The sequence below is a fragment of the Staurois parvus genome, unplaced genomic scaffold (genome assembly GCF_062004578.1).
Source record: "Staurois parvus isolate SC_StPar_1 unplaced genomic scaffold, SC_StPar_1.0 ptg000070l, whole genome shotgun sequence".
Lineage (NCBI taxonomy): Eukaryota > Metazoa > Chordata > Amphibia > Anura > Ranidae > Staurois > Staurois parvus.
Genome location: NW_028317866.1, coordinates 4,767,296 through 4,782,696, shown reverse-complemented (window position 1 = coordinate 4,782,696; position 15,401 = coordinate 4,767,296). Strand labels below are relative to the sequence as shown.

The 15,401-nt window shown below is 38.0% G+C and overlaps 1 protein-coding gene across 5 annotated transcripts in view; it reads left to right on the top strand.

The window, feature by feature from the left end:
* Positions 1-15,401, top strand: part of VRK2 (VRK serine/threonine kinase 2) — a 130,907-nt gene that overhangs the window by 68,642 nt on the left and 46,864 nt on the right. For all 5 annotated transcript variants that reach the window (XM_089669221.1, XM_089669220.1, XM_089669219.1 and 2 more), the window contains exon 9: positions 2,422-2,542. In XM_089669221.1, the coding sequence (XP_089525347.1) occupies positions 2,422-2,542 (121 nt within the window). The remainder of the gene's footprint in view (positions 1-2,421; positions 2,543-15,401) is intronic.

Sequence of the window (15,401 nt, the reverse complement as noted above, 5' to 3'; positions counted from 1 at the left end):
CCACATTCAAAATGTACTACATTTGTGATCTGCAGTGTCAATAAAAAGTAAAAAGACACCCCAAACGCAGGTCTCAAACACAATGCGCTTTCCCGCACTGGATCTCTTGGTGCTTTTTAGTACTATGTGATCCATTTACAGTGCATTTGAAAAAGTAGTGCACGCATTACTTGCAATGCAGTACGATTTCAGCCCATTCAAAATTATTGGGCTGAAATTGCACTGCACAGAACTGCATGTGAATCGCACAGGAACAAACAGCACATTACTGTGCTATTCAGATGCGAGCATGGTGTAAACTGGGCCTTGCACTACCAAAAAAAAATAAAAATTCTTTCTGTCTGGGCTGCTGTTGATAGAATTTCTGACACATCCTGATTGGTGCAACTGTTGTCAGCAGAACAGGAAGTGAGGAGGATTCTCTCTTATGGAGGCCCAGAAAGCCATATAGCAGGTTTTCCAATACTTCCCCACTGTATCCAAATAAAAAAAAGAAGCTTTGGCTGAACATACATTTTATGTAGAACAATAAGTTAATTAACATTCTTTCTTAGTGGGTGAAATACATTTCTGCCGAAAACATGTACTATGTATTGTGTAGAATGTTTATTGTAAAATGTGTGTGCAAATAGACTATGTACAGTATATACTGTGTATATATACATACTGTATACACATTGCACATATTTATTATACATCCTTATATGTAAAGTCACATAAACACACATTATTACAGTGTTTCAGCAGGCAAATGGTCTGGATTTATAAGGCTGTAACATGGTATTGCTATGATGGAAAAAGAACTTGTGAACACGTTTGCATGAATGGAATCATTCCACAGTTAATGGGAGATTTATGGCTGATAAAATCGCTATAGAACAGCAAGTGGTGGAGATTGTGTTTTTATTTTAATACGAGAGCCAAGTCTTGCATTAGGACGCTGCTGAAGCCAGTGCAGAAAATAAACGGCACCCAAGGGACAGAACAACATTCTGTTAGGTTGAAGGGCCTTTAATAATCGCATACCCTAATAGCAGTTTAGATGGAGTATGTGAATGTGTGTGTGTGTGTGTCTATGTATGTAAGGCTAATCTTGTCCTCTGATTCCGTAATAACTTATGCAGAATAACACAAAACAGTTATGATGTGTGGGCACTGCAGCTTTTAATAGTTGACTTTTTAAATTAAAAGATAAGTTTGCTGAGTGACTTTCTCGAATTCACTTAACGAAAGCCCATAAAACATGTTGCAGGTTTAACAACCGCATGCAGCAGGGGAAGAGATTACATCTTTCTCTTCAATTGCACAAGCAGATAAAATATACATCTACAATCTTGCTTTAGTGATTGAAACATCGCTAGCCGCCTTTTTCCCCGAGAAGCAACACGCCAAATATTCATAACACAATAAAACAAATTTTAAATTACGGCTGAAAAAATTTAACGACAAACTTTCCTAGGTGTATATATCAGCTGGTTTTATCTGGCACGTAAACCCGAACTTCCTAAACATTGAATAATGAAGATCTGCACATTGTGATATTTTTTTTCTTAGACTTATACATTTTTCTGTGCCTTTAACCCATTCTTGACATTAGTGAATTTTTTTTTCCTCTCCGCAGAATTTCTTTGTGTGTAACTTGCTCACAGTGAATTATAGTGTTCTTTACTGGTTTATATTTGTGATACAATTACAGGAGCATAGAGTATTTATTTTGTTGTACATTCCAAAAATTTTATTATCTTTCTTATGATTCGCTTAATGGTGAAATATTTACGCTGGCTGAGGCCACATCAATTCTGCCTAATGTGTGAAAGAAAATAATAACGTGAAGGTATCTGTATTGTCTAGGTACAATCCGCTGTAGTGTGAAGGCTGAGAGTACAATGACTCACACTAGATGGCAGTTTTGTCTTATCTTTCAGTCTCCAGCCTCCGAATATCATGGAACAGGAAAGGCCATCAATGTTTAGTCTGCACTCAAATGGTCTCTGTATGACCAGTGTAGACCCCATGGACTTCCTGGAACATGTGTTAGCAATTTAGCCGCAGACATTTCTTTCTTTGTTTTTACTGCCTGGCTCTTTGAGAAAGTGTTGGTGCTGGGTTATGGGCTGTCTGGATCATGTCAGAGGCCATGGGGATCAAGTTCATGTGACAGGCTAGACTGAGGAAAGATGAAGTTGGAGGAGGTAAGAAAACTGACCCTCCCTTTCTCCAGCAACAAGTCACTTGGCTGTCTGTGGTGTAAAGCCAGAACGACTGGGCGTTTTTACTTTTAATACAGCTGAACAAACAAAACACTTCGCCCGTTTTACTTTTTCATATTTCATCACTAATAGTCAATGCATTCTTTTAAAAAAAAAGTAGCCTGATACTTCATCATTTTTCTTTTAATGCTATTTTTTTTCTTTCCCTTAGCCCCGTCCAGACGAGGGGATCTGGAAATTCTTTCTTTCTGTATGCTGCACTGGTTATCTGGGAGATTACCCTGGGTTAAGGATTTAAAGGTTCCTTCCAACATCCAGGCTGCCAAACAAAAGTATGACGGTATTTTTTCAGCTCAAGTTTTAACTGCACTGCTTTCATATGGTCACTGTTTGCTGATCACTGGTTAAATAATATTTATTAACTGTTATGAAACACACACTACACAGAAAAGATATATACATGATCAATGAGCTTATCATATGTTACCAGTCCAGGATTTGTCCAAATCGCCAACATTTCATCAGTCATTGATCAAAGATGTCACACAGATCTAGGAGTTGTCCAGTGACTAATATTATAGGGTTAAAAAAAAGATATGACTTGCATTACAGTGAAAATATATAAACAGCTGCTAGCAGAAATGGTGCAAATATACAAATGATTATACAGAAGTGCTAATCTTGTGCTACTGGTGCTAACTGGTTAAATATAGCAACAAATATGAAGCAAAGTGTCAGTACTGTAAATTGAATATAAATACCACATACCACTGTGAAACACTCACACTCAAATTACTGTCATATATAACAGAGCATTAATATTGCAGAGTGCGTATATATGTTACAAATCACCATTGAACATAACCATATTAAAGCACAATGGTGCTCAAAGTCCAAAAGATGCCCAAAAATTTCATTTAATATGTTGACTTTGTTTGTTTATTTTATAAGCGCTAAAATCTAGTACCATATCACTTAAAATGTAGCTGTTTTTAAAATATCAAATAAATGGAAGTTATGTTAAGCCTTATCACTAGTAAATGTTTATAGAGTATTACATTTATAGATTAGAAATACAGCTACAGTGGATATAAAAAGTCTACACACCCCTGTTAAAATGTCAGGTTTCTGTGATGTAAAAAAATGAGACAAACAAATAATTTTAGAACTTTTTCCACATTTAATGTAACCTATAAACTGTACAACTCAGTTGAACAACAAACTGAAATCTTTTAGGTGGAGGGAAGTAAAAATAAAAAGCTAAAATAATATGGTTGTGTAAGTGTGTACACCCTTAACCATTTGCCAACCGCGTTATAGCCAAATGACGGCTACAGCGCGATTGTCCAGTTCAGAACAGCGTGAGGAAAGTACTGCCGATAACTTGCAATTGTCACAGAACAGATCATGATGATCAGTGCCACCAAGCAGTGCTACCCAGCAGTGCTGTCAGTCAGTGCCCATCATTGCTGCAAATCAGTGCAGCATCATCAGTGCTGACTATCCTTGCCACCTCATCAGTGCCCATCAGTGTTGCCTATCAGTGCTCATCACTGCTACCTATCAGTGCAGCCTCATCAACGCACATCAGTGAAGGAAAAAAATGACCTGTTTGCAAAATTTTATAATAGAAACGAAGAAAAACTTTTTTTTTTAATTTTTTGCTTTTTTTTGTTTATAGTGCAAAAATAAAACACCCAGTGGCGATTAGATATCACCAAAAGAAAGCTCTATTTATGTGTAAAAACTGATACAAATTTCATATGGGTACAGTGTTGCATGACCGCACAATTGTAATTCAAATTGTGAGAGCACTGAAAGCTGAAAATTGGCCTGGGTATGAAGGGGTAAAAAGTGCCTTGTAGACAAGTGGTTAAAATAATACTTTGTTGAAGCACCTTTGATTTTATCACAGCACTCAGTCTTTTTGGGTATGAGTCTATTAGCATGGCACATCTTGATTTGGCAATATTTTCCCGCTCTTCCTTGCAAAAACACTCCAAATCTGTCAGATAGCGAGGGCATCTACTGTGCACAGTCCTCTTCAGATCACCCCACAGATTTCCGATCGGATTCAGGTCTGGGCTCTGGCTGGGCCATTCAGAAACTAGAATCTTCTTCTGGTGAAGCCATTCGTTTGTTGATTTGGATGTATGCTTTGGGTCATTGTCATGCTGAAAGATGAAGTTCCTCTTCATGTTCAGCTTTCTAGCAGAAGCCTGAAGGTTTTGTCTCAATATTGACTAGTATTTGGAACTGTTCATAATTCCCTCTACCTTGACTAAGACCCCAGTTCCAGCTGAAGAAAAACAGCCCTAAAGCATGATGCTGCCACCGCCATGCTTCACAGTGGGTATGGTGTTCCTTTGGTGATATGCAGTGTTGTTTTTGCACCAAACATATCTTTTGGAATTATGGCCAAAAAGTTCAACCTTGGTTTTATCAGACCATAACACATTTTCCCACATGCTTTTAGGAGACTTCAGATGTGTTTTTGCAAAATTTAGCGGGGCTTGGATGTTTTTCTTCGTACGAAAAGGCTTCTGTCTTGCCACTCTACCCCATAGCCCAGACATATGAAGACTATGGAAGATTGGAAAGTACTGGCTGTGTGGTATATGTGACAACAGATATTCCTGCAGCTCCTTTATGTTGCTGTAGGCCTCTTGGCAGCCTCTCAGGCCAGTTTTCTTCTCGACTTTTCATCAATTTTGGAGGAACGTCCAGTTCTTGGTAATGTCACTGTTGTGCCATATTTTCTCCACTTGATGATGACTGTCTTCACGGTCTTCCATGGTATATCTAATGCCTTGGAAATTCTTTTGTACCCTTCTTCTGACTGATACCTTTTAACAATGAGATCCCTCTGATGCTTTGGAAGCTCTTTATTTGGGGTTAATCAGAGGCACTTTAAATGATGGCAGGTGTGTACTGACTCCTATTTAACATGATTTTGAATGTGATTGCTTAATTCTGAACACAGCTACATCCCCAGTTATAAGAGGATGTGCACACTTTTGCAACCACATTATTTTATTTTTTTATGTTTACTCCACCCCCCTAAAAGATTTCAGTTTGTTTTTCAATTGAGTTGTGCAGTTTGTAGGTCACATTAAAGGTGGGAAAAGTTCTCAAATGATTTATCTTTGTCTCATATTTTTTTTTACATCACAGAAACCTGACATTTTAACAGGGGTGTGTATACTTTTTATATTCACTGTATACTATACTGTACAAGAAATTTGCTTTTAAGTCTGTTGTATAATTGCCATATTATGTATATTCAATTAAAGTATATGTAAACCTTAACAATGAACTGTACAATTATCTGTTCCCTTTTGATCTGGTAAATATATCAGAGAAAATCCTTGGTCATATCTGCTTGTCATAAAAAATTTTTTTAAAAATTTTGCTCCTGTAACAAATCAAGTGTCGTCGTGAGCACTTTGCAGCAACATCTCAAGCAGACCTACAGTATTAGCCTTGGTTAACCTCACAGTTTTTACCTTTGTGGACTACATAACATCTACCCCTACCTTGTGGAGAAGTGATCCTAATACATTGACATAGGTTGACAGTGCTGCTTCTCTATAGATACAGTATAATGAGTAGCTAGCAGGTTCACCAGGTGATAAAGTAATATTAAAGGTTTTTTTTCTTGTTTTAAAATGACAAAGATGGTATACTTACCTTCTCTGTGCAGTGGTTTTGCACAGAGCAGCCCTAATCCTTCACTTTCCCCACCGGCACTCCTAGCCCCTCCCCCCTGCCAAATGCCTCCAGAACAAGCCGCTTTTTATGGGGGCACTTGTGTGTGCTCGCACCCGAGCCTTGCCCCGTAACCTGCTTCCTTTGTCCCTGGCTCCTGCTGCTGTACCTGGGCCAAAGAGGAGCAAGAGAACCAAGACAGCCTCCGCTCTCTGTACAGTGCTGGATAGGGATCGGCACCTGGCTCAGGTATATATTTAGGGGTGCTGTGGGGGAAGCTGCACTCAGAAAGTTTTTTACCTTACTGCATAGAATGCAGTTAGGTAAAAATCTTCTTCCCTTACAATCAAAAAAATGCAGCCTGTAAAAAGAAGAAAACAAAATGCAGCCACTGAATCCAAGAACTGATAAGGTTCTGTATACCTGTAAAATGTTTGTTAGTGGGTTTGGATACACTGTAATTCATTAATTGAAGTGCTTTTCATACATGTTCTTCAGCACGTGGCTTAGCACAGGGTGTGCCTCTGTCATTCTGGTTTGTCAGCCTTTCTTGTATTGTAATATACTGAAATTGTTCTTTATTAATGTTACAATAGTGTTATTGAGTACAGAATGTCTGGTTATATATTCCTGGTATATTACCACAATAATAGGCATACATCTGCAAAAAATACATAAAATGATGCTTGTAAAAAGTACTAGAAAAACTTTGGTTTGGGCAGCTTGATCTTAGAAAAAATGTTTTGGATCAAAGAAGTCATGAGCCAGTTTTAATACTTTTATAAATAAGAATAAATCTCTACTACAGGCAAAGATATGTAATGTTCTTGTGTTGTAAAAAATCTTTTTTGGAGGTGGAAACTGTCTTTTGTAGATTGCTAAAGGTTTCTGTTTCATCTAAATGCTTTCTGGATGCTGCACTGAATGTCCTTTGTGTTATACTAAAAAGTAAAAACAAATGCACAGGGGTTGATTTACTAAAGCTGGAGAGTACAAAATCTGGTGCTGCTCAGCATAGAAACCAATCGGCTTCCAGGTTTCTTTGTTAAAACCTAATGAATTAACCCCATAGTGACCAATTTATTAAAGAACATTAAGTGTAGAGTGCAATAACCAACATCAGAGTCTGTCTTTCACCACTGTGACCACAGCAAATTGATCAAAACAAAGCTGATCGATTACTGTACTTTGCACATCACCATTGTTTTTTGCAATGCTTGAAGGGTAACTACTTAAAACCCCTCTTTCTTCATCCCAAAAAGCCTCTGGTGTTCTGGTAGGAATGTATAATTAATTTGTATTTTCATATTGCCTTTGTTCCAAACCTAGCCATACAGCATAATGGCCATTTCCAAACTAAGTTTGCTGTATTATAAGAGGACACTAATATGTTCTATCTGCATCTGAGTTTTATAGTCCAGTCTTTGATTTTGATGGTGAGGACAAGGTGGAGTTGGATTTCCATTTATAAAGAGCAGCTACTCTTTAAATGAAGAAATAGCAAAATGAACAACACATACATATTTTCACAACTTTATTCACCTTTTGCACTTGGGTATGCTAAAATCACAATCCCTCAAGTAGTTTGTAGCCTTCTCTCCTGAATAAACCTCACTTGGATGATGCTGCCAGAGCATTCCATAGGTTCAGTAATACCCTCATTGTCACCCCAGTGAACATAATCGAAAAAAAAAAAGCAGCCCAAGCCAGACATATAGTGAAAAACCAGCAGTTATATAAAACTCAGAATAAACGAAAAAGTAAGTAGAAGTCCTGACTTTAGTGCAGTTGCTGTTTTTTCTGGTTGGCACAATATGTACAAGTCTGAAATGTATGGAAACTGTTTTACATGCCAAAGAATATAGAGTTCTATTTAACCAGAATTGTGACCCATGTATCCTAGCCATGTTCTCGACTTCCACCACATCAGCAGCTTGTTCAAGAACCCTCCATCAGCCTGTTGACTGATAAGTGAAGGACATTAGAACATTGCTGAGGCCCCCGTTCTGCTTACTGTCTTCTCTTCACAAGACAGCATGTTCTCTGCCAGCATGTGTGCATGGAGTACAGCCCATTTGGCTCCCAGTGCTTGGTTCCTCTCCCAGGGCTGTAGGGATGGTCAAGACAGTTTCAGGTATATTTGCAAGTTACTTTCAAACTAATTTCTAAAAAATAAATACATAACTGTATTTGTGTTTTTATCTGTCCAAAGTTCAGTGGGAGGTGTAAATGTAGGCAGATATCAACATGCTCTATATTTAAGCGAATTACCAGGTTATGTAGGTAACTGCCTAAATGTGCTTTTAGATAGTACCTCAATCTGTTTTTGTACTTCTTGTAATACTCTGCGCATTTCCACTCAGACTTGGAGAACAAGGGACATCATTATGAACCAATCAGGTTTTACTTAAATACGTAGGTCCACGAATATAGCAAATGAAGCTTGCTGATTGGTCGATGGAAGTGCAGAAAATAACTCATCATATAGCTGCTGTTCCTTCACTATCTAATCATGGTCGTAACCAAGCTGAACTGCTTTAACTTTAGTAAGGAAAGGTATATGGTCAGGACTTTGTATTGTGTTTGGTATTTGGGTCTGGATTTAAAGACTGGCTAAATAGAATCACTATGTTTTAAATCAGTAGTAAACACTGCATGGTCACTTGTACCTACAGGTAAGATTATAATAACACTTACCTGTAGATACAATTAATATCTCCTAATAAACGTGCACCATTTAGGAGATATTCTCTATTACTGTAGCCGGTGATGTCACTTGCACATACGCACAACGCTCTGAATTGAAGGCATAGCGAGTATCCAGAGCACTGTGCCGCAATCATGACTCCCATGCACATGTGCAGGAATGAATTCATTTGGCCTGGCCATTCAGATGTCCGGAGCCCGAAAACCTAAAAGGAAGAACGGGTGAAGATGGAAGGCCTCTCAGCAGTTTTAAGGTAAGTCTTTCATAATGCGCTGGTATACTAGCACATTATGTCATTACCTTGCAGGAGGACTTTTTTTTTGGCAGACTTGACTACTGTTTTAACCGTTTCAATACCGTGCAATTTTACACCTTCCTGCCCAGGCCATTTTTCAGGTTTCAGCACTCTCACACTTTGAATGACAATTGCGCGGTCATACAACATTGTACACAAACTAAAATTTTATAATTTTCTTCACACAACTAGAGCTTTCTTTTGGTGGTATTTAATCACCACTGGGGTTTTTATTTTTTGCTAAATTAACAAAAAAAGACCAAAAATTTTGAAAAAAAAACACATTTTTCTTTGTTTCTGTTATAAAAGTTTACAAATAAATAGTTGTTCTTCATAAATTTAGGCCGAGATGTCTTTGGTGAAAATAACCCAAATTAGGATGTATTTTTTAGTTTGTAGGAAAGTTAGAGAGTTCACAAACTATGGGATAGATCTGAATATTGATCAATCCTGAAGTACTGACAGCCAATCTAATTTCTTGAGGTCCAAGAATGTCAGAACAGTACAGATATCCCCAAATGACCCCTTTTTGCAGAGTAGACAGTCCGACGTACTTCATAAGAGGCATGGCGAGTTTTTTGAAGTTGTATTTTTTTGTCATAATTTTTCGGAAAATGAAAAAATTAAAAAAATTATTTTCACTATTCTTTTTTTTTACATACTGTCACCAGTGCAGTACAGCATCATCATATAACTGGCATGGCGGTGAACAGGGACACTGACTGGTGACAGTATGAAAAAAAAAAAAATTTAATTTTTTTTTTTTATTATATTTAATTTTTTATTACTGTTTTAAAAAAAATTTTAAGATTTTTTTTTTTTCATACTTTACTATGACCAAAGTAGTACAATGTTACCATAGTAACATTGTACTACTTTGGGGAAGTGATCAGTATTTTTTTTTTTTTATACACAATTTGCTTATAGCAAAGAATTACTTTGCTATAAGCAAGCATTTACCTGAATGAAATCGATTCATTCAGCTTTTTTTTTTTTTTTTTTTTTTGTGCTTAGCTGTGATTTTGTCACAGCTAATCACATGACATGTGCATGTGATTAGCTGTGACCATTCACAGCTAGGCACTAGTATACAATGAATGGCATGAATGAAGCCATCCATTGTATACAACTGTCATGTGACCTGCTGTGATTGGTCACAGCAGGTCACATGGTACCAGCAACGGGAGCCGGTACTCGGATCTGTCATCGGCCGTGTCCGAGGTGCACGGCCGATGACAGATCGCACTGCTGCGCCGCTCTGCATTAGCGCAAACTGCGCATGTGCGGGAGCACGCCAAATGGCGTGCACCCGGAGTGCAGAGACACTTTTGAAGCTGCCAAACGGCCATTGGCCGGGCGGCTAATGGTTAAGGAAGTAAGACAGGTCACATAGCATATTAATGTAGAAATAACAATATTTATTATTATTTATTTCAGGTACTTATATAGCGCAGTCAATTTACACAGCACTTTACATATGTATTGTACATTCACATCAGTCCCTAACCCTCAAGGAGTGTACAATCTAAGGTCCCTAACATACATTCATATACAAGGGCCAATTTAGACAGGATCCAATTAACCTACCAGCATGTCATTGGAGTTTATGGTGACTTTACTGTTTATGCACCTGTGAAGATATATCTACCTGACTTAGTTTTTATTTTATGACATTTATTGTAATACTTAGTTGATTTGGTCACTGAGTAGAGACTCTGGTGTGCTGTGACAACCTAAGGGAACAAGTTCAATCTCTTCCAAATATGTCTCTCATCCACTTCAGTTAGGGAAGCTGTAAGTGTTTGAATATTGAATGCATTCCCTTGGTTAGTTTGAAGTTTTAATTTCGTAAGGATTTCATCCATGAAATGTGTAAAATTAATAGAAGGAACTAAACTTGAAAGATTAACCTTTTTCCATTGTTGTTTATATGGCTTTAAAAAATGGTAATCTCAACATTAAATGCACTGAGTTAGAAGAATCAGAATGACTCCTTCTGCAGTGCTCTTATTATGTATGAATTTAAGCCTCTTACCATGAATAATACATATGTGAATATAAAAGTGAATATCATTGGAAAAGGATAAAGTGCACACAAAAATGGAACATACCGAACGATTCTCTAAAAAAAAGTTCTCTTTTATATACCAGTTAAGTGCCCAAACTGACAGTTTTAGAAACTCTGCATTTGCTATGCAATCATGTTATTAATCTTTTGCTAGCAGGACACTAGAGCTGTTAGAGATGAGTATGAGCAGAGGTGTAGTGATGACCTTTTGTATCCAATGCATGTTGTTTTATTGATACGGACTAATGTGATACCATGCGTTGTACGTACATAGCTAAGCAACAGGTTTACTTGCTTACCTAATGAAGAGATGAAGCTTTCTTTGCCTACCCTCTTATGACACAGCTGGGTGCCTGAGTGGTTAGTCGCCAAGCACCAGTGTTGACACATGGAAGGAAGGGGCATGAAATAGATGCTCCTCCCATACCTGTAAGTAGCAGGTATGACAATATGCTTCCCCAAGATAATATAGCAAGAGTGCAAAGGGTAAAAGTAAATATATGGACTTGGCATATAAGTGAGCCTGTTGCTTTGCATTCATGAGCAAGCCAAAGGTTCATCCTAAAAGTTCTAGCCTTTGAATGTGGAGGAAAGACACAAAATTAAGAACGTTGCCCGGTGTAGCTAACAATTTTACTCTTTACACACTTTAGAGGAATATGCTTTATACATATTTCATGTTGGAGGTTTACATCCACTTTAAAAGTGAGCAAATCTCTGGTTGTTAACAGAACTAGTATCTCTGAGCAGCACTTCCCCTCTCACTCTCCTTACCCCCTTCTGCCATGACAGCAGGTGGGGGTTTTTTACCCCCGGACCAGCTGTCACTTTCAAAATTGTCATGGCTGTGCGGAGCTCAATCTGTGAATGAAGAAACTACAAGTCCTGTCTGCAGCAGAATGACTTGTAGTTCTCAATGGACTGCAAGTGTGCTGGTGCACACCTTCATACTCCATAGACACTTCCTACAGCTTTCAAACATAAAGCCCACCAGGGGCGAGGTGAAACATGTTGAGGGAATGGCTTGGATGAATTGAGCTGAGGCTGCTTATATCTGCTAACCACTTAGGCTGGGTGAGGTGTGCTCAGGTTGGGGTATCTCTTCCTATTTCTACAGCGTGCTTTGGGTCGGGGACCACTAAGCATTTATTGTGGGTCACAGAAAGCTTATATGTTGATATAGGCAAGAAAGCTGGAGGATATGTCTGCAGGATAGTAGAAGCACCCCCCCCCCCCTTTTGGAAAACTAAACATTCCAAGGTATTTGCTAAGGGGCATTACAGATCTCATTCGTTGCCACAGGTTTTTGGAAAATGAAGAAATAAAATTGAAATATTTTTTATTTTTATTTTTTTTCAAAACCCTGTGATAAAAATGTTATCTGAAAAATACTTACCATGCCTCTTATCAAATTCCTCAGAGTGTTTGCTTTCCAAAAAGGGGTCATTTAGGGGAGGGGGCTTGTCCTATCCTGGCGCTTTAGGGCCTCTGAAACTGTTAAAAACTAGTGAGGAAGTGATATGAGGAAATATGCCCTTTTAAGGCCTAAGGTAGTCATTAGATTTTGGGGGCCTGTATGTGGATAGGCTGCCAAAAAGTCTCTCACATGTGGTATCTCCATACTTGGGAGAAGTAGCAGAATGTTTTTTGGGATGTTATTCCACATATAGCCATGGCATATGTGAGCAATATATCATTTAAGTGACAACTTTGTGGGGGGAAAAAAAAGTCATTTTCCAAACATTTTTTGCAAAAAAAATGAAATCTTCCATGGACTCAACATGCTTCTCAGCAAATTCCTTGGGGTGTCTACTTTCCAAAAAGGGTTGTTTTGGGGTTTTTTTGTACTTCCATGGCATTTTAGTTCCTCAAGAAATGAGAGGAGCAGTCAGAAAGTAAAAGCTATGTAAATTCCAGTATATATATACCATAGTTTTTAGACTATAACTTTCACACAAACCAATGAATGTACATGCATTGGGTTTTTTTTTACCAAACACATGTAGCAGAATACATTTCAGCCTAAATTTATGACTAACTTGAGTTTATAGGATATTTTTTAGAACCGAAAGTAGAAAATAACTTTTTTTTTTTTTTTCAAATTTTTCAGTCTTTTTTTCGTTCATATCACAAAAAATGGTGATAAAATACCACCAAAAGAAAGCTCTATTGGGTAAAAAAAAAAAAAAAAGGGGCATCAATTTCATTTGGGTACAGTGTTACATGACTGTGCAATTACCAGTTAAAATAGCACAGTGCTGAATAGCAAAAAATTACCTGGTCAGGAAAGGGGGTAAATCTTTTGGAAGGCAAGTGGTTAAAGAGGCCCAAGATTGTGTGTACATTTGTCTACATGACTGTAAGATTGCATAAACCATCTGCCAACAACTATTATGTGTCTTGGGTTTGCCAGGGGAGCTCATTCACGTATTGATTAGTTGCAATAACCCTGTGATGTCTTCATGCATGCAAGGGCGCATGTTAGTATTGGAATAGGAAGTGGGTGGTACTCTAACACAGGCTTGGGCTTTCTAGCTCCCTAGTGCAGGGTGATGGCACAAACGGGTGTAAATGCATTTTTACCTATTTTGTATTCAGTGTTTTAATAAACAAGCTTGCACAATGAAGAATCTATATGTCCTTTTCTCTATCCTGGGTTGCATGGAGTATGATATGCAAGGAAAGCAGCAGCCATTATTCATTCTGGTGGAGTTTCTGTGCAGTTGGAGGGGCTTAATAACATCTGTGTTTTTTGGTCATCTCATTTAATTAAGTGGTTAATATTAGAAGATGAGTTTTTCATCATTTGGGTGGCCCTGGGAGAGAAAAATATGATCTGTTCTGAAGAAACTGGAGTAAACTCATCCCTCGTTTAGTATACTGTACTCTTCTTAGTGGACTTTTGCACATTGTTGGGCACTTCCTGCACTTTTGTTTTGCAGTGATTATTTATTGAAGATGAAATTTCATGTATTGTAGTTTTGCATTTTTACATGCAGTTTGAGTGTTCATTTATTTCAGTATTGATTGTGGAAATGCACTCTCTTTCAGATTTGATCATGTTTATTATCATTTTGATATTTATACAGTAGCTAAGGGTATAAGGGGTTATAAGGAAGCACAGATTTTTAAAATGTATTTATTCAAACTGTGTCCCTACTCCAAAAGGAATAATTGAGAGGAACTACTGAATGTACTCTGACTTTCCTGGTCAGCATACTTTTTCCTGTCAGTGGCTCAAAGTGGGTCTAATGGGTCAGCATAATAAACAGGCAGCTAGCATTTTCAGAGAAACATTACGAATGGCAGCCTCTATATGTCTTTCTGGAAAGGCTTATTTTAATGGAAATGTGAAAACAAAAGTGCAGCGCCTAAGTGAATATAACAGTCTTATAATCAAAAACCAAAGTGTAGATAATCTGACAAAAATAACCAACAAAACTGTGACTTTAAAAAGTGACTCTTCTCAGTGGTAAATAAGAACTCCAACAGTTGTCCATATGTAGTTTTCATCCAACAGTCCATATATATTACCACATGTTGCTCTAAACTACCACCTTTTCAAACTCACCAGCTATTAAACCAAGTGTTAAGCTGCATCAGAAAGGCAGCAGACAGCATTTTTAGCGCAGAGAAAGCATCACAGAATGGGAATCCATCTGCATTGTAATCTTACACTTGCACATGTGGCTTCCAGCACCACTGATATATCAAGCCTAAGAGGAACACTCACCACAACCAAGCCCCAGAAAAGGTATATAGTGTAGTAATGTATTCATAAAATCAGCTTCTATCCATACACCAAAGTTTAAAGGTAAATCTACCATGTGGGGACATTCACTTACTAAGATGGCTGCCGGTCCCAGCAGCACGTAGCTCCTCCCCACTCATTTTTGTGCACATGCATGGCTTAAGGGATACTAAATGCTAGCATCACCTGCATACGCACAAAATGCGCTAGGAGGAGCTACATGCTGACGTTGCGCTTCTGGGACTGGTAACTCACAGTGGCAGATGTGTGCAATGACGTCACTCAATCAGGCTCCAACGGAAATGTTTCAGCCAAAAGGGCTTTCTCAAAGAAAGGAGGCTTACTGCACCATGAGGCTTCTCATTTATTTTATATATGTGGATGCTGTGGTCATGAATCCCATTCAAACTGGTCATATGCTAATGATTTGTGCTGGATGGATGGCCCATTGAGTGGGCTACTTGAGTGTTACCTTTTTTCATGAGCGCATTTAGATCTCCAGTGCTGAGATCTATAATATTTGGTAAGCAACTTTGCATGTCTGGTTTCACTCAAGCACTGGAGCACTTTATTGGGATATTTTTTTTGCACTATTGACACTTTTTTCATCACTGGATTTCATTGATTATTAATTTTGGACTTTTTTGCACTTTATTTTGTAG